The sequence below is a fragment of the Bolinopsis microptera genome, chromosome 4 (assembly GCF_026151205.1).
Source record: "Bolinopsis microptera isolate Bmic1 chromosome 4, MBARI_Bmic_1.0, whole genome shotgun sequence".
Taxonomy (NCBI): Eukaryota; Metazoa; Ctenophora; class Tentaculata; order Lobata; family Bolinopsidae; genus Bolinopsis; species Bolinopsis microptera.
This window is the reverse complement of record NC_087075.1, coordinates 9353181-9380818: the sequence shown is the minus strand read 5'-3', so window position 1 is coordinate 9380818 and position 27638 is coordinate 9353181. Positions and strand designations below refer to the sequence as shown.

At 37.1% G+C, this 27638-nt stretch overlaps 2 protein-coding genes across 6 annotated transcripts; one reads left to right on the top strand and one right to left on the bottom strand.

Moving 5' to 3' along the window:
• Window positions 1–5897: 5897 nt before the first annotated feature.
• Window positions 5898–25167, bottom strand: LOC134813888 (katanin p60 ATPase-containing subunit A-like 2). Of its 5 annotated transcripts, none has more exons than XM_063821788.1 (9): window positions 24598–25167; window positions 24306–24388; window positions 23487–23620; window positions 14230–14292; window positions 9200–9342; window positions 8882–9044; window positions 8405–8556; window positions 7667–7717; window positions 5898–7071 (listed from the first exon to the last, which is right to left on the bottom strand). In XM_063821788.1, exons 1-9 carry the CDS (start codon window positions 24737–24739, stop codon window positions 6338–6340), a joined length of 1665 nt encoding a protein of 554 aa, XP_063677858.1. In that variant the 5' UTR covers window positions 24740–25167; the 3' UTR covers window positions 5898–6337. The 5 variants fall into 5 exon arrangements, with proteins under 5 accessions (XP_063677858.1, XP_063677856.1, XP_063677857.1 ...); XM_063821786.1 differs by lacking the exon at window positions 14230–14292 and adding an exon at window positions 20300–20398 and having other exon boundaries at window positions 24598–25166; XM_063821787.1 differs by lacking the exon at window positions 14230–14292 and adding an exon at window positions 20333–20398 and having other exon boundaries at window positions 24598–25166.
• Window positions 25168–25272: 105 nt separating this feature from the next.
• LOC134813889 (uncharacterized) lies at window positions 25273–27209 on the top strand. The gene is made up of 2 exons (XM_063821791.1): window positions 25273–25416; window positions 25530–27209. The coding sequence occupies exons 1-2, from the start codon at window positions 25405–25407 to the stop codon at window positions 26775–26777; spliced, it is 1260 nt and encodes a 419-aa protein (XP_063677861.1). The 5' UTR covers window positions 25273–25404; the 3' UTR covers window positions 26778–27209.
• Window positions 27210–27638: the final 429 nt, after the last annotated feature.

Sequence of the window (27638 nt, the reverse complement as noted above, 5' to 3'; positions counted from 1 at the left end):
GGAATCGATAACCCTACTTTAGGGAGGGAGGGAGGGAGGGAGGGAGGGAGGGAGGGAGGGAGGGAGGGAGGGAGGGAGGGAGGGAGGGAGGGAGGGAGGGAGGGAGGGAGGGAGGGAGGGAGGCCCCTATACATTAGTGTATTATGGTAATGCTCCTTATGATTTCCCTGCTTGTGCGAATACAGTAGGACTGGAACTGTAAAGCCGTAATTACATCTGAATTCTATTAAGATTCTAATGTAACATACTTTAAGGATCATCGTCAGCTTACGGCTAAGTGTTACCTAACCCTGCTAGATGGTTCTTTTGTTGAACAAGTACACGCGGACCTCGCCTCATGATCGAATTGTCATCAAATTGAGGACGTTGAATGCAACGTCTGTAAACCTATGACTATGGATAATGGATATGACCCAGGTCGTTTGCAAGTAAGCAAGGAAGAAACAGTAATGGGTTACATCAAAGTTTTAATAAAACTACAATTGAGTGTTGATGGCAATATCGCAAAATTCAAAACTACAAATTAGATAAACATAAAAATACAAAGTTATAAATATGTCATAACAGGACCGGGTAACTCCCCAAACACAAGGCACGAATATGAGCAAGGTACCCATGCAGCTGCACTGGGCTAGCAGCACGGAAGTCGTTACCCTCTAATTTAGAAGGCTAATGTCACGAAGAAGCTTGCAATGTCAGGTATAGTAGTGGGTAGTGGGTAGTCAGGTATAAGTAGTGGCTTTGTAACGATTTAATGATCATCATCGATATTTCTTATGTGCGCATCGCACATGTATTGGATAAGTTATTAATGTGAATAATAAGAATTTTATCAGGCTCTGGGGGTGGGGTCCCAACTTATTCTTTATAGGGGGGAGGGGGGTCCCAACTTATCCTTAGTCATCGTCGATTGCCAGGAAAGGTGAGATTGCAATAAAATCGGAAAACAATTAAAAAGTGTCTCCTGATTAAGAAGTTTCAGAAGATAATTTGACAGGGCCGAATGAGTTTCTTCCTGGAATAGTTAAATGAAATGGAAGAGGTTAAATTGACGAAGCAGGCAGCTTATAAGTTAAATGTACGTTGAGACACACATATTGAAACACTGCGAGATGACCGTTTACCAATCTAGAGATTAAACCTTTGGATGATATGTTTGATACTCCTCTGTTTATAAGTATACTGCTCTCTGTAAGTGTAACTACTCTCTGCTGGACTGGACTATTTATTTTCAATTTCTTGATGATCCATATTGATTAGATTGTGCCCTGAGCTTAAATCAAATCAGAATATCGTGCCCTTATGTTAGCGTCATCTCATCAAATGAAGGCGTTCGACTTCCCCAAAATATGACCGGAAATAAAGATTAATGGATACAGTAATGAAACTGGCTGAGTGTGCAATTCTAGTTCAAGCAATACTGTAGAGCGTGAAATATTGCTAAATTCCTACGTATATCCCAAAAAGTGATGTGAATCAGTAAAGCAATTTAGAAGTGGTCGAGGTTTAACTTATTCATCTGACCAGGGAATGAGGATCGTCCTAAATTTACTAAAATGTCACCTACATAATGAAAATTTACAAAATAACAGATCATTGGCTCTCCTATTTGCATTATATGCATTATATGCATGTGCAGTAGTGTTGATAGTGATCTATCAAGTGAACACAAGAAATGGGAATGACTGCAGTCAATATCCTTTAATCTATTGTTTGCCATCCTCCTTCCAAACAGATCACAGTGCTGGCAAGCACGACCGTTGCATTTATTGTGGGTATACTATGTACCCCATTTACTATTATACCCCCTTTACTATTATACCCCCTTTGGTACACGTTACAGGCCTCTTTCGTGCACGCGAAGCGTGCACTCCGGCCGGAGGCGGCGGCCGAAGGCCGCCGCCTCCGGCAGGAGTTTTTCAGGCATTAAGACTCATCGGAAGTCGTTCGACAGATTTATTTTTAGTTCAAAACATTCTAATTTGATGTCAAAGATGACAGGAATAAAAAATAGTTATGTTGAGATTTTTAAGAAATTTGCATAAAATACTCGCCAGCACTGTTATACGAAATTCGGTAAAAAACCCAAAATCGCCATATTCAGGTGCCTTAAAAACCATGTTAAAATTGAGTTAGAGATCTGAAATTTTTCAGGGCGTCTAGACGTTGACCAAATCGACTGCAAAAAAAGTTTCAGGTTTCAGAAGCATCGGGAAGTGGGTTTTCTAGAACCCCTGTTTTACGACAGATTGTCGTGATATCTATATACATACATATATATATTCAGGGATAGACGCTTTGCCAGTCAATTGTAGCCTGTATTTAATTGTCCATAGATTCAAAAGTATAAAAGATACAGCCATTTCCGACCACAGTTCTTGAAAATAATTGTTTACACTTTAGTTTACATTGTATAAACAAATTATTTGACGTCATGAACACCCCTTGATGACGTCATCAAGTTAACCGTTTTTAAAACTTGATTTTTGACAAAGTAATAACTTTTAAAAATGATTTTACACCATTAAAAAGTAATTGTATTCAAAATCTGAGGAAATTTTCATCTGAGATAATTGTTCAAGCATTCTGAAAATCTACCGGAAAATTTTTCTAGCTTGCTCCTTCATAAAGATATTCGTCATTGAAGTTTGTGCTTTTTTGAAGAATTATTTTATAAAAACGTCAATTTTGCGATTTAGTATTCTCTGGTGTTTGGCCATGCCTTGGGTTGTGGAGCTCAGTTCTGCTTCCTATAGGTATAAATTGTGCATTAGGCTAGTTTTAAAGTTGAAAATCGAAAAGTTGCACACGTGGGGACACGCCCAAATTGATAGAAAATCGCTAAAATCACTGAAAATTGCTGTTTTCGTCATTTTCTGTCAACTTTAGAGTGCTGTTGTGATTACAGTTCTTCTTGAAATACTTTGAAACTTTGCATGCTTATCGAGCTATATATAAAACAATTACGTGCAAAAATTTACGGCAATTCAATATTGGATGCGCACGCAACGTCCGCTCAAAGTTTCCACGTGCGAAAGGTGAGAATTTTGCTCATTCGTGATTTCCAACAAATTCTGCTTTGCCACGACAGTTTAATGTCATTATATATGAATTTAATGCCAACTTGAATGAGTATTAAGTGGCATATTCAGTCAGTGATCGACCGATATGCTTACCAAAACACAAGGAAATGTTTTTAAAGGAAAAATTTCGAAATCGTTGAAACTTCCTCCTTATTAATGAAGATATCAGTTTATATTTCGACTTTATAAAGTACCCTGACATTATAATCAAAAAGAGATGATATTTTACCAAAACCCATAATCATGGGTAGAGTGGACCGCTGCCAGTGTCTCTCTTTCCCAAACAAAAGGAAATGATATTAATTTGATTGACCGTTCTCAAATGCAAAATGATACCGAGAATGAAATCGGTCGCTCGCTTTTCCCATTCATTTACAATTGTAATAGATTAAGAAGAACTACCCAAAGGTAGCTGTACTCGGCAATAAAGATTCAATAAACTTCAGCTAATTCAATAAGTAATAGCTACCACCCTTACCCCGAAATACTAGGTATCGACCCGAACGCAACCCAAAGAGATTTTTACAGCATCTGATTGATGTAATCAATCGAAACTTATTACAATTCGTAAGCCGTGAATGAATGGGAAAAGCGAGCGACCGATTTCATTCTCGGTATCATTTTGCATTTGAGAACGGTCAATCAAATTAATATCATTTCCTTTTGTTTGGGAAAGAGAGACACTGGCAGCGGTCCACTCTACCCATGATTATGGGTTTTGGTAAAATATTATATAATGAACTGCTATAACCATCGTATCTTATATACTTATATAATAACATTAACGTTAAAATGAAGTTATAACGTTATAAGGCTTATGATTAATTGTACTTAGAAACGCAAACCTTATGAATAATCAAAACCCTACGAAGCAGTTGAATAGAGTGCCGTAATTGAAGGCAGTGAGAAGTGGCTTTGGGGGAATTTGAACGCCTTTGACAGAATAGCCAAAGTGGTAATAGTGATAAAATTAGTCATTATAATGGTGATTTCAGAATAATGGTGGTTAAATTGGTCAGTGGATAAGTCTAACTCTCGCAGATTAAGATGGAAAAACGAGGCACGATAAAATAACGAGTGTTGGTCGAGTCAGTCGAATCGTACACTCTCGCAAATTACAGAGATTGCTTGCCTGACAGCTGCAAAGCGGCCCACATCACGTGACAAGTATAATTAGCTAAATGCTGCACGTGCACTGTGCATCACGTGATCGTAATCATTTGCACGTGGTGTATGATAGACGGCACGCGGGCTGATTTACTCTCCCTCAATGGGCAGGTAATCCAGGTATTGGACAAGGAACGTCATGACGTCCGTTTCACTGTTAGAAAGCTCAGGATCTGACGATCACCTGACAGAACTGTGAGCCAATAGAACTGCTTGGGATACACCACGTGGGCCAATGGCAGAGCTTGAAATGGATGGTGTGAACCAACAAGATTGCTAAGAGGTGATCCTGCGGAGGAAGATTAACCACAGGGATAGCAGTACCATGTGTGACTCGACTAATTAATTATAAACGTGGTAATATAAACGTTTACCAATCCCTGGGGTCATGTAAACACGGTAAATGAACTGATATGCTTAGCTATAAGGCGTAATTTTGTTAAAAGTCGTTCATGCATTAATTCAGGCTAGAAAGGGCGTGGCGGGCTCCGACAATCCGATTTTCAAATTTTGGCGACAGACTAGAATCTCCAAATGAGTAGTTTCAGTCTGCAAGGTTTGTCAAACATGAAAAATGGTTATGGTTTACAAGCCGAAACTAACTATGTCTTAAACTTATCTTACCTATAACCATAACCGTATATCTATTACCAACAACAAACCTGGCTTGAAAGCCTTCTTTAAAACGGGTGTATTTTCAGTCCTCAGGAAAAGATAATGACCATTTTAGAAAAATTTAGTGACTGAACTAACTACTAACTGCTAAATAACTAGATAGTAGATACTTAAATACATGCTTCTAAAGTACTAAATACTGGTTCCGCGCATTTTACCAGTAGAAAGTTCAGCGATTTTTAGGATATAGGTATTATATCTTTGAGTCTTTGGGAATGATCGCTCATCCGTGTAGTATGCGTTATACTGTCTGGGTGTGGCTCACTCTCCAGCATTGCCTCAACTATTTTCAATTGCTGAGTTTGTATTATTAATATAAGATAATGTATATATGCTAAATAATATATAATAACACTATATATTTGTGTAAATTGTAATGGCAGACTATAACACAGCATACCATGCACAGACCACTGTGCAGACAGAGGATCCCTCACAATCCTGATCAAGAACTGCTTAATTGGAAAAAAAGCCACATTACCAATAATCTTTGATGATATATAATGATATGAATCCTTGATGATTAATCTCATTAATGACCCAGCCACCTACAACTTTGCAAAGGGTTCAGTCGCGTTTCAGTTCACGAACACCAGTAGATTGACAAGGATTATAAAATACAGGGTTCCAGTATTTGGTCCCGATGCTCTTCATCAGTGAATTTTCAGCCAACAAAATATAAAATATTATTGGAGTTCGGAATTTACCCTCATTAATCATTTTGATCCAGGTCAAGCCAGCTCAGGGCCAACTGCGCGCATGCAATGCAAGCGCACTTGCGCCGGCCGCGCGTTTACTGCACTAGCTGCTGAAAAACACTTTTTCTACATCAAAATGTTGTTTGTAATCGACGCCAAATTAAAAATTTTCCGTCGTGATGGCCAATAACGTTGCATTAAATGAAATTTGTGATATGGTGCTACTGTGTGAATGATCGCCTAGCAACAAATGCAAAGAATTGCAAACAATAAATTCAAAATAATAATTTAGATGAGCATATATTTACAGCAAAATTTTAATTTACAAATTGAAGTAACAACGTATTCACAAGAAAAAAAGTTGAAAAAATTACGACACACGTAAGAGACTAAAAAGTGGTGATTGCAGAATACTTTGCTTTTTCTCGAAAATTAAGATACAGTTACTGAATCTAAATTCGTTGCTCGATTGCATTATCCTTATTCGCGTAGATTGATGGATGTTCATTCGTCATATCTCATGACCACATGACGAAAAACCGCATTATTAGACAAATCAATTATTTGAGATAAAATCAAATTTACTCATCTGTAACGAAGCAGATGTTCGGTTCTAATGTCAGTAGAGACGCATTTTGTCCATAAGAAATCAAGGACTTAAAGGTGGGAATGTATGGTATTTTACAACATTTTTAAACAAAATATTAAATTCAATCAAGCGCTCTCATACTGTTTTCTCCAAGCATTATACTTAGGCTGCAAGTTCCTCGCAGAGGGCTTAGTGCTCTGCAAAGCAGCCTCAACATCAGCAGTAGTAACCGGATCTATTTTCAGTTTATTTGGTCTATTCGGATTATCCGGATTTGTCTCCATTTCCTCCAGCACACTAAAAATACTCCTTACTCTCCTCATAGCAGCTTCCTTACACACCAGCTGTATATCAGATCCAGTGTAACCCTCTGTTATGTCAGCTAATCTATCATAGTTCAAATTACACTCGATCATAACCCCGCCCTCCTGAGCAATCTTAGGAGGCAGGTGATGTTTAAACATTTGCTTCCTCGCCTCTGCAGTGGGTAGGTCCACTAGAATACGTTTCTCTAGCCTCCGAAGCATAGCGTGATCCAATTCCCAGGGAAGGTTACTGGCAGCTAACAGGAATACTAGATCGTCTGATTTTGCTAATCCGTCCATTTGGACTAAGAGTTCTGTTTTCATCCGAAGGGAACCTTCGTGTTCGTTTCCGCCTGTACTGCCACGCTGTGACATGAGACTTTCAAGCTCGTCCACAAATATGGTGGAGGGTGCGTGGTATCGGGCTAGTTCGAATAGTACGCGGACTAGTTTCTCGCTGTCTCCGCGCCATTTGCTGACGATACTGCTGGCGGAGATGTTGAAAAATGTTGTGTTGCATTCAGTAGCTACAGCTTTAGCTAGGAGTGTCTTTCCTGAAGAGAAGATGAGTTTTAAAGATGGATATTTTAACATTTTTTAGCATGTTGTAAATCTTGTGAGCTCACTTCACACTTCACCGTTATTTTCAGACTTTCTATTGTTTGTAATTCGAAAATGTATATTGTTTGTGGATGAACTAGACCTGCTTGAGCGAGGGGAACGGCCTATAGCTCAAAAAGGTTGTATCCGTGTTAAAATCTAGACGAAAATTTGAAACTTTAGCTTTGCAATTAGTAGCTTTTATTATAATCCCACATAATTATTACTAAGTGATAAAGTGATAAAGTTATCTTCTTCTTGCCGTCTAGTTTTCTAAACTTACAGAGCCTCTAATATGCGTGTTGTTATGTTTAGTTTGTGCTGTAAATCTCCCTGTTCTGTGCACAACAACTAGTATAGTATAAAGAAGAAGTATGCAATAAAATAGAGTAAAATAGCAGACTGCTTACTTGGCCTAATATGATTCAAGTTAACTATCATTCAAGTAAAACTTTAAGCAAACTTTTATGTAAACCTTTAACTGTTTATTAAACCAAATAATTGAAAAATATTTTACCAAATAACTTAAAATAATGAATAATATATCACCTGTGCCGGGAGGTCCGTATAACAATAATCCTTTCCACGGCGACAATATACCTGAACAAGAAGGTGAAGTTAGGTAAATATGCGAAATATGCTAAATATACGAAATTTAACCGATCATATTATGTCGTGGATACATGATGAGCCAGTTTGTTATTTTTGGTTTGACAAGTGATCAGCGGTTAATCTAAAGCAAGAGTTGAAGTATTCAGCGATTAATTTGTGTCTTATTGGTTGGTTTGTGTCACGTGGTGTGAATACAGTGTTCCGATTGGTTGGTCACTAGTTTGCCATGGTAACCTCACCGCAGCTGTAGACTACGCTGCGTTTCTCACAATAGTCTGCTTATTGCTTATCTGAATCAAATTTTAGATTCTTACCACAAAAATTGCATTGTTGAACTTAATGATTTTAGAAAGTAGAATTTTAGGAAGATTGTTAGACACGCAAAATATTAAACATTTTAAATTACGGACAGTTGGACACAAATTTATTTTAGAGTTTAACAGTTGATGGCAACAATTTACAAGTTTTACAATAATTACAAAGCAACAGTTGTGTCTCGAACAAATAAAATAACATCATGCACAATTCGAGTTTTTAATATTGGTTGATAGAAAGTATTGGTAGTTGTTCCCAATGCTTTGAAAATCATCTAAATTGTCTTAGGAAGCTATAATGGGTGAAAGTAAAACACTGAATAAATATTTATTCAATAAATTAGGAACTAAAGTTACTTACCAGTGAAGAGTTGAGGGTATTTAATGGGGTACACAACAGCCTCCTTCATGATTCTCTTTGGAGCCTCCAACCCGAATATATCACTCCACCTCACATTAGGGTTATTGAGATAGATGTCGCGTGATATTGTTGCTGCTAACTCACGCATGTCTCTGAGGAAATACAGTGTTATGGTTTAAAGCATATTCCTGAGGTTAAAAAATACTATCTACTAGTAGAAATGTTCAGTACTGTAATAAAAGACGTGGTCACTGGTTAATTTATAGTCATTTAGTAACATTGTTTCGTAACTATTTGTTAACAATCATTAATTGGTCACTATCATATTTGGTTACTATTTGGTTACTATTTGGTTACTATTTGGTTACTATTTGGTTACTATTTGGTTACTTTTTGGTTACTATTTGGTTACTATTTGGTTACTATTTGGTTATTATTCGGTTACTATTTGATTACTTTTTGGTTACTACCAGTTACCTGTTAGCAAACTGAGCGAGTGGTTTCAGTAACTTATCGTCACACCCATTCAACAATGACCCCTGGTTTGGATCATGTATAGTATCATGCAACATCTGCTTAACGTCTATTATCGTCTTGTAGTTCCCTTTTTTATCTGCCTTCTTCTGGGATACTGCTGTACCTGGTGGATAAACACGTGACGTTAATAATTTAATACTGACCTCTGATTGGTTGAATCGTGAGAAAACTTTGTGTTTTACTGATTTTCTTTCGCGTATTTTGATTGGTTGTCATGTGGTACAGTTTAGAAATCCAGTGATCTGATTGGCTGCTCACCAGTTAGTCCCATATCGAACTTAGCAGCATCCTGCTCCACACTATTATCGTTACCATGGTTACCACGATCCTCCTTCTTCTCTGCGCTTTTAATCCTCCTCTTTTCCTGTTTTTTCGGAGCTGGACTGTTTCCTTCTGATATCCTGAATAGAGACGGAAGTTAATTACTTTTAAGATCAACTCAGACCTTTTTTTTCTATTTTTTTAATTTTGATCCGTCCCCAATCTCATAATAAATCGTCTCATTACACCATACTAACATGCGCCATGCACGTGTTTATATGCTACTGATTGGGGGTGTACCATGTTAAGACACGTGACATTTGATCGGTTAATCGCTGTCACGTGTCAGCAAACTATGGCTCACCTCCCCACCTGTAGCAAGATCTATCAGCTGTATCATGCATTAATTAAGAAAAGGAAATGAAATAATCTTTAGAAAAATTCTTTTTAACAGTTTGTTTGTGAATTTAAAGGAAAAAATTAAGTTTCGTGCAAAGGAAAGAGTATTGCATAGTGCAGTATGTGGTTTTGATTAGGCAATAATTGCTGAAATTGCAACTATTGTAAATGATGCTCCTGATGCAAATTATGGTGCAATTGATGCAAATTATGCACATATTCTGATGCAAATTATGCAAAATGTGCTAAGAATGATGCAACTTGCATGTGATACAAATGAAGCAAGTGAGATAGCCGTTGCTAAGGTGAGATAGCCGTTTCTAAGGTGAGATAACCGTTGCTAAGGTGAGATAACCGTTTCTAAGGTGAGATAACCGTTGCTAAGGTGAGATAACCGTTGCTAAGGTTAATAATGACATTTGCCTGGCCAAGTGGCCACACTTGAACATGACGGAAGCCTCTTCGGTTATCTGTCATTTCATTAAATCTTATATTTCGTTGCCGAGATGATTATAAATGAAAAGAATATTATCGGTGATTAGAATTGATTTAATATTATGAAGTTAAGTGGTTTTGCTGAGTTAATATGCTTTAAATGAGACATAATATGGAAAAAAGGGAGCGTTCAGCCGCAAGATGCTTAATGAATCTCTAAATGGTTTACAAGAATGCTTTGAAAAACAAACCTCAATTATTTAATGTTTGACTGGTTTTCATGAGACACACAATGTATAGTAATATTCCAATATATATATATATATATTATGTATGTGCGGAGTACAACTTGTTATATTAAACAATATATATTGTGAGACTTATCACAATACATAATATTAAAGTGCCAGCCGTAAAACAAGCTGTGGCAAAAAACACATGACCACAGGAAACATAAAGTTATGGTGATCAGTGAACACGTGGTATTCCACAACAGGTCACGTGATATTTTACCGTTAAATATTTTTAACATGAGTCTATTGTTAATTGTTACCCTCATCTTGTGCAGTGAGGGACACAATGACCTGACATTCTGAGGAAAGTAAGCTAGTAAAGTTATCTCTGCAAAATTTAGCGTGCAGCGGTGCTGGTGTTATTAATATAGCTACTCCAGTAGCAGGGAGGGGTTGAGTGTGCACTTCGATGTATAGAGTTTTTTGCTACTGAATCGGGTTAAATAGGTCATTGGTAACTCAAATCACCGAGGGGCGCATTTTGTATCGCTAGTCCCAGTCCTACAGGGCGAAATTTCTAAATTGCCCTCAGGCGAAAATTTGGGATTTTTGTATCTCGGCTTCTAAAAGACTTAGAGATTTGAATATTGGCTTAAAATAACCGCAATAGCCTTATTTATATACAAGTTATGAAGCAATCTAAGGTCTCAAGTGCCTAGTTTTAAAGATATTCACGAAAAACCGTTTTTTGGCTCATCGCAGCCTGAAATACCGGATTATTTTTTATCTCGAGCTAGAATGGTCGTAGAAACTTCTCCTATATTGAAAAATATGCGCAATGAGCACATTTATATAAGACTTATGAATCATTATATGCTCTAAAATGCTTATTTGTAGAGATATTAGCAAAAATCGGTCATTTTGGTTACACCAATACAAATTTGGTAATTCATTTTGTCTTTTTGTTGCAAATATTCACGTTGCAATTTTCAAGATGCGGTTTGTTGCTATCGATAGGGCTTTATATGCTATTGCATGGTTTTGATACAATCCTTCAGCACCTGACATAGGCAATAGGGGTCACAAACCCTGAAATGTCAGGAACTGGGCAGTGGCCGAGATAAATATTTGATAATTACTTGGACTCTTGACTCACATACATCTTTTCAACGGTTAGTTAGACATCTTAAACCAGTATTGAACGTTGAGTGAAACTTCTGATCCATTTGTAGCTCAGGTGATGTGCCCCAGAACCTCACGCCTGAGTGACAGTGGGCCTTATCGATCATGAGCAGCAAATCACAATGTTTTTGGGCCTCAGAGACAAGGGCATTCGTACTCTTGGCTTAAATTGGCTCTTCGTTAGTATCATCGATCAGGTTTCTAACTTCTATATCATCTGCCTGTCCAGTGTCCATCCGTCTCTTTGGGATTCATTATTACTTCAAGTTCAGCCATTTCGCTTCTGTTCAACTGTAGGCGTAATGAGGGACTTCAGTCCAGCAATAAAGTCAATATCTCTAGATTTAGCAATATCTGGTTTCGCTACTTTTAAGGTAATTGTGTTCAGCAAGAAAGTTTGTAAGTTTTCAGTCGTACTGCCCCAAAATATTGGCCCCCAGGGCACCAGTAATGCTGGAGCACTGGTAATGCACATGGTAATTATGCTGATTTTTTGCTTAACATAGCTCATTTTTAAGTTCCTTTTTCAGCAGTCTTCCCTATCATACTGGCAATAAAAACAGATTCATCTCCTTTATCTCTAAATATAATCTTGAACCTGAGCTCTACAGGTTATCGAATGTCCATCTTAGCATTTACAATTTACATTGAGTCATAAATTAGAATTATGTGGGGCACAGAGTCACTGAAGGACAGGTATCGTTGGGCCCGAAATTCTTCAAGTTTTGGGACTCAAAGTTGCAGGTGCGAGGGGTCCTGGGGCTGACAATAATTGGGGCACGAGGTTGGTGGACATTCGATCTAACCTGTATCGCCAAGGTTCAAAATTATATTTAGAGATAAAGGAGGTGAATCTGTTTTTTGCCAGTATAGCAGTATGATAGGGAAGACTGCTGAAAAAGGAACTTAAAAATGAGCTATGTTAAGCAAAAAATCAGCATAATTACCATGTGCATTACCAGTGCTCCAGCATTACTGGTGCCCTGGGGGCCAATATTTTGGGGCAGTACGACTGAAAACTTACAAACTTTCTTGCTGAACACAATTACCTTAAAAGTAGCGAAACCAGATATTGCTAAATCTAGAGATATTGACTTTATTGCTGGACTGAAGTCCCTCATTACGCCTACAGTTGAACAGAAGCGAAATGGCTGAACTTGAAGTAATAATGAATCCCAAAGAGACGGATGGACACTAGACAGTAGACAGGCAGATGATATAGAAGTTAGAAACCTGATCGATGATACTAACGAAGAGCCAATTTAAGCCAAGAGTACGAATGCCCTTGTCTCTGAGGCCCAAAAACATTGTGATTTGCTGCTCATGATCGATAAGGCCCACTGTCACTCAGGCGTGAGGTTCTGGGGCACATCACCTGAGCTACAAATGGATCAGAAGTTTCACTCAACGTTCAATACTGGTTTAAGATGTCTAACTAACCGTTGAAAAGATGTATGTGAGTCAAGAGTCCAAGTAATTATCAAATATTTATCTCGGCCACTGCCCAGTTCCTGACATTTCAGGGTTTGTGACCCCTATTGCCTATGTCAGGTGCTGAAGGATTGTATCAAAACCATGCAATAGCATATAAAGCCCTATCGATAGCAACAAACCGCATCTTGAAAATTGCAACGTGAATATTTGCAACAAAAAGACAAAATGAATTACCAAATTTGTATTGGTGTAACCAAAATGACCGATTTTTGCTAATATCTCTACAAATAAGCATTTTAGAGCATATAATGATTCATAAGTCTTATATAAATGTGCTCATTGCGCATATTTTTCAATATAGGAGAAGTTTCTACGACCATTCTAGCTCGAGATAAAAAATAATCCGGTATTTCAGGCTGCGATGAGCCAAAAAACGGTTTTTCGTGAATATCTTTAAAACTAGGCACTTGAGACCTTAGATTGCTTCATAACTTGTATATAAATAAGGCTATTGCGGTTATTTTAAGCCAATATTCAAATCTCTAAGTCTTTTAGAAGCCGAGATACAAAAATCCCAAATTTTCGCCTGAGGGCAATTTAGAAATTTCGCCCTGTAGGACTGGGACTAGCGATACAAAATGCGCCCCTCGGTGATTTGAGTTACCAATGACCTATAGCTATTTAACCCGATTCAGTAGCAAAAAACTCTATACATCGAAGTGCACACTCAACCCCTCCCTGCTACTGGAGTAAGCGGTGAATTTTGAAACGCAGGTTTCATTAATAGCACAATGGTGTTGGTTTATTCAGAATCTGATGATATATCTAAAACAAAATTACTTGTATTACATACCCACCATCAGGCTTGGTTGGTCTAGATGGTATATATACTTGATTTTAAAGAATTAAACAGTTGGATTATTAAATAATAAAGCAAAAGAGGATTCCAGTTAAATGATGACCTAACATTTAAATTTCAATGTTTGACTGATCACGAAAATCGAAGATTTCAAGCAAACATATCAGAAATCTACAGTTCACATAAGCAAAGATGCAGGCAGCATAGAAGCAAACTTATCAGAAAGTTCAAGAATCAAAACTACTGATCTTAAATCAACAACAGTGAAACCTTTAAACTCCGGACAACAAATTCTGTAGGTCTAAAGTTCCTGACATAAAATACGTCCAAAATTTAGATATTTAGTCGGACTGGTTTTGATATTTTCCGGAGTCTATCGTTTCACTGTATCAAGAAGAAGAAGAACAGATAGAGGTAGTTACTAATTATAATTAGTTACTAATTGTAATTAATTACTAATCAGGGGTAGAAGTAAGAAAAAATACCCTGCGGCGTGAAGTTCAGTTCTCCCTATCATTGTAGTGTGAGGACGGTTTGGTAGAGGTAGTCTGGTAACAGGGAATAGTTACTAATTAGTTACTTATTAGTTACTAATTAGTTACTAATTAGTTACTAATTAGTTACTAATTATTCACTCAGTAGAACCTAATAATTTAATATTAATTATTAATGTTTATCTTCAGTGTCAGGGCGATCAATGTTGTTAAATATACAATCAGCCATACCAGTTCAGTTGGCGTTTAAAGCATTTGAAGATACAGTAACGGCCGGTGGTTTACTAGTGGTTACAGTTTAGATATTATATTTAAATATCCTAGCAATATATGATAGCACTTCAGAGTGCTTGAAGACTGAATGAAATCAATTTTAGATTTATACTAATATTTCATACAATGTCAAATTATATAAAAAAGTATAATTAATCAAATATGTTCAATAAAGTGTGTTTATAATTATGATTTATGGTACATTGTTATTTATCATATTTATATTTTAGGCTGTAACCTTATTAGTTCTATGTAATAAACCTAGCATGCCTTGGTTGCAACATCGCTTCACTTATAGGTGCATATGGGCGATTTCACGTAAAGTAAATTACACTTTGCACAAAAATTTGGCCTTATTCTGACTCTCAAGCATTACACAAACATAACAGAATCATGATAAATTGCATGAAACATCTCCTATGTACTCCACACACAGCTATATTAAGATTTTTACTCCAACTGCTATGGCTTTTGAGTGAGGCACGTTTGAAAATGTAAAGTAAATTACAGGGCACAAATTGACATTCCTGACCAACGTGTATTGAAATCTCATTTTGTGCCCAGGTGTGAGAGTAAACATTTAAATATTTTCCATGCACACTGGCAAATGTCTTGCCTGTACTGGAAAGGGTTTGTTTTGGTAAATGGTTAATAGCTGTGTTCTGTAGAAGCCTTTGTTCCTTGTAAAGTAAGTTACTCTTTTGTGTCAAGTAGTTTACACTGTTACACAATCCTTTGATTTTAACTGTTTAAAGCTGCCCCTATTTCTTTAATTTGTTTGCTAAGTGTATGAACTATGTAATATATGATTAATAATGATATATCAGTTTATCATAAGCCAATTAAGGGGCCGGGGGGGCCTTCATCAAAATTTTCTCGAAATTGACTTTATAGTTGTTTCTAATAGAGGGGAGTGACATCTATCAGATGCTTTTGGTCCCATAGAAAAATATTGTTCCTAGACGAAATTATGATCGGTCAAATGTCAGCGCTTATGTGTAATTGTATTGCGCGAGCGATTTTCAATTTTTGAAAATCTTGGACCTCAAAAAATCGTCAAAAAACGAGGTCCAAGATTTTCAAAATCGAATAAAATATGTTTAAAGGTCTATCTCAAAATTCTGTCTGGCTCATCTCTTTTAAATTATCTCTAGAACATATCCTGAAAGTTTCAGGGTGATTGCTCAAAAAATGTAGGAGAAGATAGATTTTTAGACTCGATTTTCAGGACACGTGATTGAAAATTGCTTGCGCAATACAATTACACATAAGTGCTGACCTTTGACCGACAATAATTTCGGCTAGGAATAATATTTTTCCATGGGACCAAAAGCATCTGATAGATATCACTCCCTTCTATCAGAAACAACTAAAAAGTCAATTTCGAGGGAATTTTGATGAAGACACCCCGGCCCCCTTAAGGGGGCCGGGGGGGGGGGGTCTTTATCAAAATTCTCTCGAAATTGATTTTATAGTTGTTTCTGATAGAGGGGAGTGATATCTATCAGCTGCTTTTGGTCCCATGGAAAAATATTGTTCCTAGCCAAAATTATCGCCAGTCAAAGGTCATCGCTCATGTGTAATTGTATTGCGTGAGCGATTTTCAATCGCGCGCCCTGAAAATCGAGTCTAAAAATCTATCTTCTCCTACATTTTTTGAGCAATCACCCTGAAACTTTCAGGATATGTTCTATGGATCATTTAGAAGATATCTGTCGAGCCGAATTTTGAGATAGGCCTTAGAAGATTTTTTATTCAATTTTGAAAATCTTGGACCTCATTTTTTTACGATTTTTCCAGGTCCAAGATTTTCAAAATTGAATACAAAATCTTCTAAGGCCTATCTCAAAATTCGGCTCGACAGATATCTTCTAAATGATCCCTAGAACATATCCTGAAAGTTTCAGGGTGATTGCTCAAAAAATGTAGGAGGAGATAGATTTTTAGACTCGATTTTCAGGGCGCGCGATTGAAAATCGCTCGCGCAATACAATTACACATGAGCGCTGACCTTTGACTGGCGATAATTTTGGCTAGGAACAATATTTTTCCATGGGACCAAAAGCAGCTGATAGATATCACTCTCCTCTATCAGAAACAACTATAAAATCAATTTCGAGATAATTTTGATGAAGACCCCCCCCCCCCGGCCCCCTTAATTGGTTGATTGATCCACTGATTGGGTCCACAGTTAGCCCAGTTATACAGAGTAGGTAGGTGGGCGTAAATGTACGAATGTTTCCCAGCTCAAAAATTTGTGTTCAAGCAGGCCACTGGATTTTCTGTAAAGTAAAGTATTATTTTCGAAAAGTCAATTTTTAACCATTTTTAACCATTTTTATAGATTTCTTTAATGAAATTCTGACCAGAACCAATCTATTATCACTTTTAAATAACTTTTATTCTGTTTGACAATAGTTACTTGTTGTGTTTTACTACTATTACTGAATAAAAAGCATATGTGTAAATTACTTGACACGTAAATTACTTGACATGTAACTTACTTGACGCTGGTATTGATATGATCTGATATCTATGGATCTAAATAAACAAGTACATTATGTCTTGACATCAGAGTTAGCTTGTTTTAGCAAGATTTCAGCAAGAAATAACATGAAATGTGGCCAGCAGAAAACTTTTTTGTTTTTCACAATGCTGGCAAGCATAACCGTTGCCCTTATATTCACAACACTATTTACCCCCTATACTATTATATCCCCTTTACTGTTTTCCAGGCATTAAGACTCATCGAAAGTAATTCAGCAGGTATATTTAAGTTCAAAACATTCTAATTCAATGTTAAAGATGACAGGAATAAGAAATAGTTATGTGGAGGTTTTTAAGAAATTTGCGCAAAATACGCGCCAGCATGTTATACGAAATTAGGTAAAAAACCCAAAATCGCCATATTCAGGTGCCTTAAAAACCATGTTAAAATTGAGTCAGAGATCTGAAACGTTGCAGGGCGTCTAGACCTTGTCCAAATCGACTGTAAAAAAAATTTCATGTTTCAGGAGTATCGGGAAGTGGGTTTTCTGGAACCCCTGTTTTACAACAGATTGTCGTGAAGCTATATATATATATATATATATGTATGTATAGACGCTTTTTGCAGTCAATTGTAGCCTACATTTAAGTGTCCGTAGATTCAAAAGTATAAAAGATACAGTCATTTCGAACCACAGGTTTGAAAGATAATCGTTTATACTTTAGTTTACTTTATATTGAAAAATAATTTATCGTCATCATCATCACTTGATGACGTCATCAATTTAAGTGTTTTTAAAACTTGATTTTTGACAAAATAACAACTTTTCAAATCGATTTTACACCATTAAGGAGTAATTTTATTCAAAATCTGAGGACATTTTCATCTTAGATAATTGTTCAAGCATTCTGAAAATCTACCGGAAAAGTTTCTTACCTTACTCCTTCATTAAAATATTCGCTATTGAAGTTAGTGCTTTTTTGAAGAATAATTTTATAAAAACACAAAAGTTGTGAATTAGTATTCTCTGGTGTTGGGCTATCTGTTGGGTTGTGGAGCTCAATTTTACTTCTTAAAGGTCTAAATTGTGTTATAGGCTAGTTTTAAAGTTAAAAATCGAAAAGTTGCACACGTGGGGACACGCCCAAATTGATTTAAAATAGCTAAAATCACTGAAAATTGTTATTTTCACAATTTTTATCAACTTTGGAGTCCCGTTGTGATCCAAGTTCTTTTTGAAATCTTCTGAAACTTTGCATGCTTATCAAACTATATATTAAATACCACTATGCAAAAATTTATGGTGATTCAATATTGTATGCGCACGCAACGTCCGCTCAAAGTTTGCATGTGCGAAAGGTGAGAATTTTGCTCATTCGTGATTTCGAATATATTCTGCTTTCCCACGATATTTAAATGGCATTATATATGAATAAATGCCAACTTGAATGAGTAAAAAGTGCCATATTCAGTCTGTTATCGACAGATAAACCTACCTGAACACAAGGAAACGTTTTCAAGGTGAAATTTCAAAATTGTTGAAATTACCTCCTTATTAATGAAGTTTCGACTGTGTAAATTATCCTGACATTATAATCAAAAAGAGATGATATTTGACCAAAACCCATAATCATGGGTAGAGTGAACCGCTGCCAGTGTCTCTCTTTTTCAAACAAAAGGAAATGATATTAATTTGAGGAACCGTCCGCAAATGCAAATTGATACCGAGAATGAAATCGGTCGCTCGCTTTTCCCATTCATTCACGGCTTACGAATTGTAATAAAGCTTATTGAATGGGAAAAGCGAGCGACCGATTTCATTCTCGGTATCAATTTGCATTTGCGGACGGTTCCTCAAATTAATATCATTTCCTTTTGTTTGAAAAAGAGAGACACTGGCAGCGGTTCACTCTACCCATGATTATGGGTTTTGGTCAAATTATGTATAGTAATTTACACTAAAAACAGGAGAAAGTAGAATAGCATTGCTCCGAATCTGCTTAAATTTTGAGTCCCAAATTTTGCATACAGCTTCAGTGAAGTGGTATGCACCTTTACAGATCAAGAATTAATGAATATTACAACAATCTCTTTTTAGTAAACAGCTTTTATTATAGAATAGTTTTGGCCTGTAAAACATGACAATTTATGGGTATTTTGAAAACGCGATAACACAGAAACGAAGTGAGATATTTATAAGCGGTTTTTTGTGTCTTACAGTTTATGATCTTCTCTTTCAGACTCCAATCAAAGCTAGTTTCATAACAGAAATTTATTTTTTCCCCTCCTTGTTCATGTTTCATGAAATTGCCCATATAGGGCCCGATGTAATTGCTATGATCAGTTTACTGGTCAACTGGTGTTTCGGTGTCCCTAATTTTGTTTACACTCGGTCACTTGTCAAGGCATGTATGGTCATTCGGCGATATTTTTTTTGAAATAAAATGATGTATTTGTGTAACAATTTTAAAGTTTATTGATAAAAAAAATAGCCCGACTGTTTACATTAAAGTATTCGCGATATTTTCTCACCCTTAGAACCCTTCCTGCCAGAACCTCTGTTATTTTACAGAGAACTATAGTTTCCTGCCTGCTAAGTACCACACACCACCTGACACTTGAATACAGATCACGTGGTACAGATCACGTGGCATTTCTCTTGTTACAATGTAACATACTAAAACAAATATTTGAGTAGTACTGCTGGGACTTCACCGTTTAACACTAATGTTTCGCGGTATTTTGGTATTCTTCGTGGTCTTGATAAGAGACATTTTAAGTTACAGTAGCTATTGATTTGGTAGTCGTTGTTTTAACTGATTGGGCTGATAAGTCTTATTATAGCATTTTACAGCGTAATTTTTCTCTTCATTAGTCGATCTACAGACAATCTACGGAAACAGTCTGATAATCGTGCCGATTGTCGTGCCCTTGTTGTGCCCTTGTCGTGCCCTTGTGCCCTTGTTGTGCGTTTAAACTCTAAACTGCTAAAACTTTATGATAGAAAGTACATTTAACTATAAGTGCTACACGAAAGTGACCATTATATACTGTGATATGATATAGTTCTATACACTATGAAAGTCTATACTACTAAGCTACTAAGCTCATAAAAGGCTAAAAGGCAGCTAGGCATGGTTAGCTGAAACTAATCACTTGCTTCACTGGAATCACTAATATGATGCTCACAGATGTCCGAATAATTACACGTGATGCGGTGACGTCACGTTATGTGGTGACGTCACGTGATAATGCGGTGACGTCACGTCACGTGGTATAACGTGACGATTCCATGCAAACCGAGATTCTGGAGACGGTGGTTTTTTGTCGTACGTTTTGTTTCTGAGGGCACCAAATCCTGTTAGTTTGGCCCTGGCTTGAAGGTTTTCTGTTAATAAGCTGAAATAAATGGAGAACAAAGTTGCGCGGCTTCTGCAAAGATTTTATGAGATAAAAAGAACAGCTGCACTTTGCAGGCCTACCTCACAATGTAATTTTTATGATCAGAAATTCTAAAATATAATTACTGTGTTAGCAAAACATGGATTCTACAAACATGTTTTCAAGAGAACAATTAACATCAAACGCTTACGAGTTAAAATTGGGCATATTTGCAGAGTCGAAGATTTTAATGTCCAGCAACTTTTTTCCTCAAACTCAAACTGATAGCTGAGACTCTATATTAATATCTTAGTAACACTCTTATCACTTTTAGTGATAGTTTAATGTCCGTATGCTCCAAACGGTAAAGTCGACTTTAAAGCCCATTTAAAGCCCAGCTGAGCTTTAAAGTTGTGTTTTGTATAATTTCGCATGCAAACCAAATTTTTACGCCATTTTTTTAAATTTAAAGGGCACCTTGTAAAGCTGACTTTAAACCGGTATGCTCCAAAATTATAAAGGCCAGGTCACCCTTAAAGTTGGACTTTAAACGAAGAAAATTTAAAGTAGGGTCCCCATGTACTTTAAACGACAAGGTCGTCTTTAAATGGCACTAGAACTGTGCCTGATAATTTACGAAATGCGATGCTCAAGTTTTTGTCATACCGAAGGCCATATTTGTCAAACAAAGGAATAAAACTGTCGTATTGTGCAGTAAAATCTTGTCAATAAAAATTGTATATAAAATTGTCAAAAAAATTGTAGGTAGAAATTGCAGTTGTGTATAACTGTACATATCATTTGCATATATTATCAGGTACTAGTATAAATTCAGTTGTCCTCAGATATGACCCCAAAACTTTGGGTGATGAGGTCTGCCAGGTGAGTGTTTGTCTCCAAATCCTGCAGCTGGCTGTGCTCTGGTCTCTCTTCACGCAACCTGGAGGTTTCCCTAGCACAGGTTTCCAAAGTGTCCATCAGCTGCATATATCTCTGGTGCCGTTCTAGCAGCAGCGTCTTCTGTAGCTCCATATAGTCCATTCTTAGCTGGTTTACAGTCTGTGCCTGAGTCTTGGGTCTTTTAGAGGCGGCAGTCCCACTGTTACCTGGTGTCTTCATCACGTCAACGTCACGCTTCCTTGTTGCCGTCTCCATGTCATCTGTCTCTTCCAGCTGACCCTCTGGCCGGGAGTCCTCTTCCAAATCAATCACAGTGGCAACAGGGCTCACACAACCAGTCATCTCCACTTTAGTTTCCTTCTCCTCAATTGCGTTATCGCTGTCGTATTCGTTCTTGATTGGATCAAAGGCCCCCATCATGATTCCCAGTATCTTTTCTTCATTCGGGCTCAGATTCAGTTTAGGATTGGGGGCTGCTCCAGTCTGATTTAGATGCCGTTTCAGTGCATCACTCCTTTTCTTGGCAGAAGTTTTCAGATTGTCCCATTTGCTCTTGAGCTGCTCAATACTGCGGTGATTAACACCCAAGTTATTGTTGTATAATGCAAAAACCTCTTTCCACGCTTGATTTTTCAGATTTAAGTTTTTTTTAAACGAATGTAGAACTCTGTATCATCATACTGACTCAATGGGTTCATTCGATCTTTCATAGGTCTTCTGACATATTCATTTGGTTCAACGTTCTCAAGCACATCTAATGCGTCTTCCATTGCTCTGACTCGATTCACGACTGACAAAATGGTTTAATTAATCCGAATGAAGTGGCAGAAATAACGATCAATACATTTACTAAACTACCGTACAGAGCTTGCCCTGTCTAAAACGACAGTAAAAAGCAAGCGATCGAGACATGAGTAAAAAGTTAGACTTCAGTAATACAGTAATAAGCTGGAAATAGAGACCACATATGTCATATAGCAATAGAGACCACAGTACAAAGGTAGCAGTGGAGAATACAGTGCAAAGCTAACAATATAAACCACAGTACAAGTTAACGATAGAGCCTACAGAGGCATGTAGCCGAAAATTTGATCTAAGTATTGCACAACCTGAGAGGAGCAAGTTCATTTATCAAACTATCTTATGATTGGTGCGACAGTATGATGCACCCGCTCACTAGACGTAGTGCTGAAGTTAAAGCAAGGAATCTTTTCTGGGCGGGGACCGCGGTGACGACGAATTTATCGGCTGATAAAATTAATTACGATTTAGAGGGATGTTATAAAGGAACACGGAGGAATTACTGAGTCAACATGCCTACACAGTCAGGCTGAAAAATCAAAGAAAAGCTGCAGTAAACCATACCTGAGTGAGAGGAAGTGTGACGGATGTCCCGGAAGGTGTGAACAGGAAGTAAAACTGGGTCTGCCTTATTTGGTCAATTCTCACTCCAAATATGGAGATGACCGTTTTTTAAGAGCAGCTCGTCTTCAAATTTTGGAGCATACCGGCAAAGTAGCTAAAGTTCAGGTCCCCTTTATCGATAAAGATGACCTCGTATTTAGATTTAAAGGCGACCTTTAAATTTTTGGAGCATACGAAAAATTTTAAAGCCCCGCTGTAAAGGGGAGACCAGCTTTATATTTAAAGCCAAGGTCGTATTTAAAAGGGAATTTGGAGCATACGGACATAATCCGTTGGTTACATTTATCTAAGAATTGATAAAGTAAAAACGTGTGTTGAATCAGGGAGCACAGTAACAACATCTTAGTAAACATTTACTTACTTCTAACCTAGTAACCATCTTGGAGACCACTTACTACGGACTTAGTACCCATTTAGTTACTACTCACAATATTAATGGAATTTAGGCCCCCAATAGCATGACAAATTTTCTCTCTATTGTATCAGGTTTCTTCGCTGATTTAGTTTGACTTTTCAATACACCGAATTAAGTGTAAGATTCTGCAAATATGCCCACTTCAATATATCACGTCTTTTCTTAAAGAAGTTTACCATGGTTTTACAAAGAGCAGAAAATCGTGTTTTACTTGAAGTTTAGCATATCTAAGTGACGAATACACTCACGTACATTTACCTAACAATACGATCGATCATTCTGAAATTCGATATATTCGAAGTGACGTCACACCCCGTGGCATGACGTCACACCACGTGACATGACGTCACAAGAAAGCTAACATACCTTGGCAAGTTGCCGGACTGTTTTCTTGACACGTTGCTCTGAGCATGTCCGTTGGTCTTGCTGTGGGAGGTGTCCATTTTCTTGACTATTTTAGGATTCCTCCCAAACTTAACGTTGTAATAAGCATTGAACTCCTGAGGGGAGAGAACTGTGAATTGGAGTGCAGGTCGTGCAATTGTTTTCATCTTTTTAGAATTACATGTCTTACTTTTAATGTTAAACATTTAATAGTACAGATTATAAATAACTTTTGAACAAAGGGACTATCTGTTAAATATGCTATGTACTATTATTGTAAAACGTAAATTGTAGCTGCTGCGATAAATGTTAAAGTGGTGATTGAAGAATCTATTACACTAAGAAAAAAGTTTCTTTTAACACACTTTCGCAATTTCAAGAGATAATACTTTTGTTTGACTTTTAAACCATTGCACATGTCAGGGACAAAAGGAAATCGCGGCATGTACGGAATCGCGATTTTTCCCATTATTTGCGACAAATTTTATGTGTAGTTTAATGTATAGACTGTTGAATTTCGCGGTATCGCGATTTTTGGCCAAAATAATCGCGAAATCCTTTTGTCCCTGGCACATGTAGTCACACCACGTGACACTTTATTACAGATCACGTGACAGATCACGTGGCACCTGTAGGTCGGTATTAAACGTCATAACACCTGTGAACTATAAGATGCAAGTTATTTCTACCCTGTACGAATCAATAGATGACCCGTGGGATCCAAGTCTAGGCGACATTACTGTGTAGTTGTCGTTAAACAACTAAATACCCACGTGACATTTATCCGTCCAAAGAACTTACATGTAAAACAGTTTCGAGGTCCATGTTATCGCAGAGAGCATATTTCTTCAGGGAGATGTTAGACTCGTCTATCAGTGCTGAAGCTGAGTGATAATATGTAATCGATTATTGTGAACAAAATCTCAGTTTTATATCAAATTTTGACGAATTATTTTGGGATGAAAGAAGTCAGTGTATCAACGAAAATATATACTTAAAACAGATTACAACGACATCAACTGGGAAAGGGGAATTTTCATTGTTCTCAGCAAAAACAGTTCAACCAAGGCTCTCCATCCTAAATTACAAATACCTGCATTGAGAAAGCCCTGCTCATTTAAATAACTGTGAATGAGGAGAATGAGACTTCTTTTCCTTGTCTCGTTCCTAATCTCCTCCGACTCTCGTGCCTCGCTAGAACTCTTCAGTTGTGAATAACTCAGTTCCATCTTCATAGCATCAGGTCATCCCTACCTGGCCGAACAGTGGTTAGTCTGTCATCAGGTCACATTTTCAAATTTCACACACATATCACAGGTAACTGGCACGAATTATCACCGAATTTCTTTTGAATATTCTTTATCAATATTTCTCGGCTGGTCATTCCGAAGTTATTAACTGTTTTAAAGCATTTCATACTGAAACCGAAAATTTTCTTACAAATTTTTGGCAATTCTATTTAAAAAACAAGAGATAAGAAAATGATAATGCCAAGTTTCTCACAAAAAGACTTTGTAACTGTCAGAGATAATTCAATAAGACAGAACTGTAATATGAAACATGTGAGAACTGGACATGATGTGATAAGGCTTGTCACGAGGAACTAAGTTCATGAGAAGGGTTCATTGTTTCATGTGACAGATATTTTTAGTACTGCAACTGTGAATAAAAATGTTATGTTATGTGTTTTGTAATTGATTTCTTGCTGCTTGCTTACATATTTCTGTAGACTTTCTGTTGTTTTTACAATGATAGAAGTTGAGAATCTGTCGTTATTATTTTAATGTTGCTTTTGATATTCTAAAGCTGGTCTCAATATATCTCTTTATCAATCCCGATATCTCAATAGGAAGGAGCTGTATAAGTAAAGTGTGACAGAAGTCAGAGAACAGTTTGAATCATGCTGAAAACAGTGAGTATGGGTGTCCACTTTTCAACCAATCAGTTTTTATGAGATAACTTGTTAATTTATCAAGTTTGTAAGCAACTTTTAAGAACTATCTTACTTAATTTGACCCATTTCAGGTAGGAGCTCTTCTCTGCCTTGCAATTGCAGTGCAATGCAAACCCGAATACCTTTTCAAGACGTCAGTCTCAGAACATGCAATGCACAAGTGTCACACTGGTTACCGCGACCTGTCTCCTAGGTGTCACGAGTACAAAACGAAAATATCTGATTATTCTAAATACCCCAAACTGCCTGCAAACTGCTCTGTCATTGAGTGGGAGTTTGCTAATGCAACCAACAACTGGGGAAACTGCTTCGAAATGACCACAGACGAGGAATTCAGATACATCACCTCCAACAATGTTCCTGATTTCTACATGAATCTCTACTGTCCTATTGGGCTAGGATTTGGATACTGCGTGCAGGCTGAGATTGATGCAGGAACTTGCATGTTCCCAAATTTGATCTGTGGAGGCGACAATGGTCCAGGTTCATTGAAATATGGAGATGTGTGGACACCATTTGAAGGTAACTACAAAATCCCACTCGTAGGTAACCCCACACGAAGCGACCGTCCTGGTGACATGTATGACGCAGAGTCAGTAGGGGGAGAGAAAAACATCGGTCCTTCTACCGGAGTTGCAATTAATGGGATTGGAGTTCAAGGACCCAATGATGCAGGAGATGTAAGCATAGATGAAGCAGATATTCAGCTATCCTGCGGCGGTCATGTTACCCCTCCGCTTGGAAACATACCACCAGGACCTGAGCCTGGACCAGCAGGACCACCTCTCTACCATTTCCACAAGTCACCTGAGTGCCTAGAACCATTCAAAAATGCTTCAATAGGAATAGAACATGGGGCTAAGCCATATCAGCATGCTAAGCTGATGGGATGGGCAATGGATGGCTTCAAAATATTTTCTTATCAAGATGTTGGAGGAGCAGCACCTGTTGTTGATCAATGTGGTGGACACTTTGGACCTACTGATACTGGTGAGATTGAATACCACTACCACAGTAGACAGATAGTACCTTACCACCTCGCTTGTCAAGGGCCCTCACTGGGTAACTGTAAATATACACAAAGAGGAACAAACTACTGTCATCCTGGGTGTGGTGCCGAGGTTTGTGTTCAACCTGGAACTACTGAAGCTGCCCTGAGAGCTTACCTTGCTAAATGGGATCCTACATGGTTAGACAAGTACTCAACAAACGATTACAAACCGAAAGATCAAGAACCCAGACCGCCGAAGAAAGAAGATAACGAGATTGGAAAAGCTTTGAAAAAATTGCTAGATAACATATTTGAGTCTTCGTCGTGATCATAGGACTCTATAAAATAAAATTCATCTGTTGATATCATATTATGTGAAGTATCAGTCTACATCCAACTTTTAAATGTTGAATAGGTAAAAGAGCCATTCAATCTATGAATACCAGTTTTAATTTCATAAAGTTGTAACGAGCATTTTTACGGCCATACAATCTGGTTGCCCTGTAGTTCTGTAGTTGTTCTTTAATTTATTTTCGTCAAATATTTAGTCTAGTGAACTGTTTATAATAAAAATCGAAAGAATTTTTTTCAAAATACTTGTGATTACTGTATAATGCTGTGATCGATGAAAAATTAAATGCATATATTTTTTTTCGATCTGCAGCATGATCTTAAATTTTTGTTTATGAATGATCGACTTTTATTTTTACTATTATCTTGTTAAAATTTTGTAAGTTAATTTCGATTAAAAGCTTAATATTTGTTGTTTGACATAATAGCATATGATTCCAAATTTTTTAATCATAATGCAATTTTGAATGAATGATCTAATTTTACATAGTATAGTAAAACCTACCAAGCGTACTTATCCCAATGCGCGGCACCCTTTTCGAGCTTCTTGCATCTAAGTGACGGAAACAAAGCAGCAAAAATTGACAAGCTACTAAGTTAATCGGAACAAATTATTAATAATTTTAAACGGGTTGGTCAAAAACATTTTTGTAACGCCAAAGCAAATAAACGCGATAAACCCCGTTAAAAAATTAGATATTAATTAAAACTATTTGATTTACAAAATTTGGTTAAAAGTTTTATAATTTGTAAAATTGTAATTTTTAAAATTACAACTATTGAAATTATGATGTGGCCATTTATGACCCATTTTACGTAAATATTCAAGTTAAGGCGC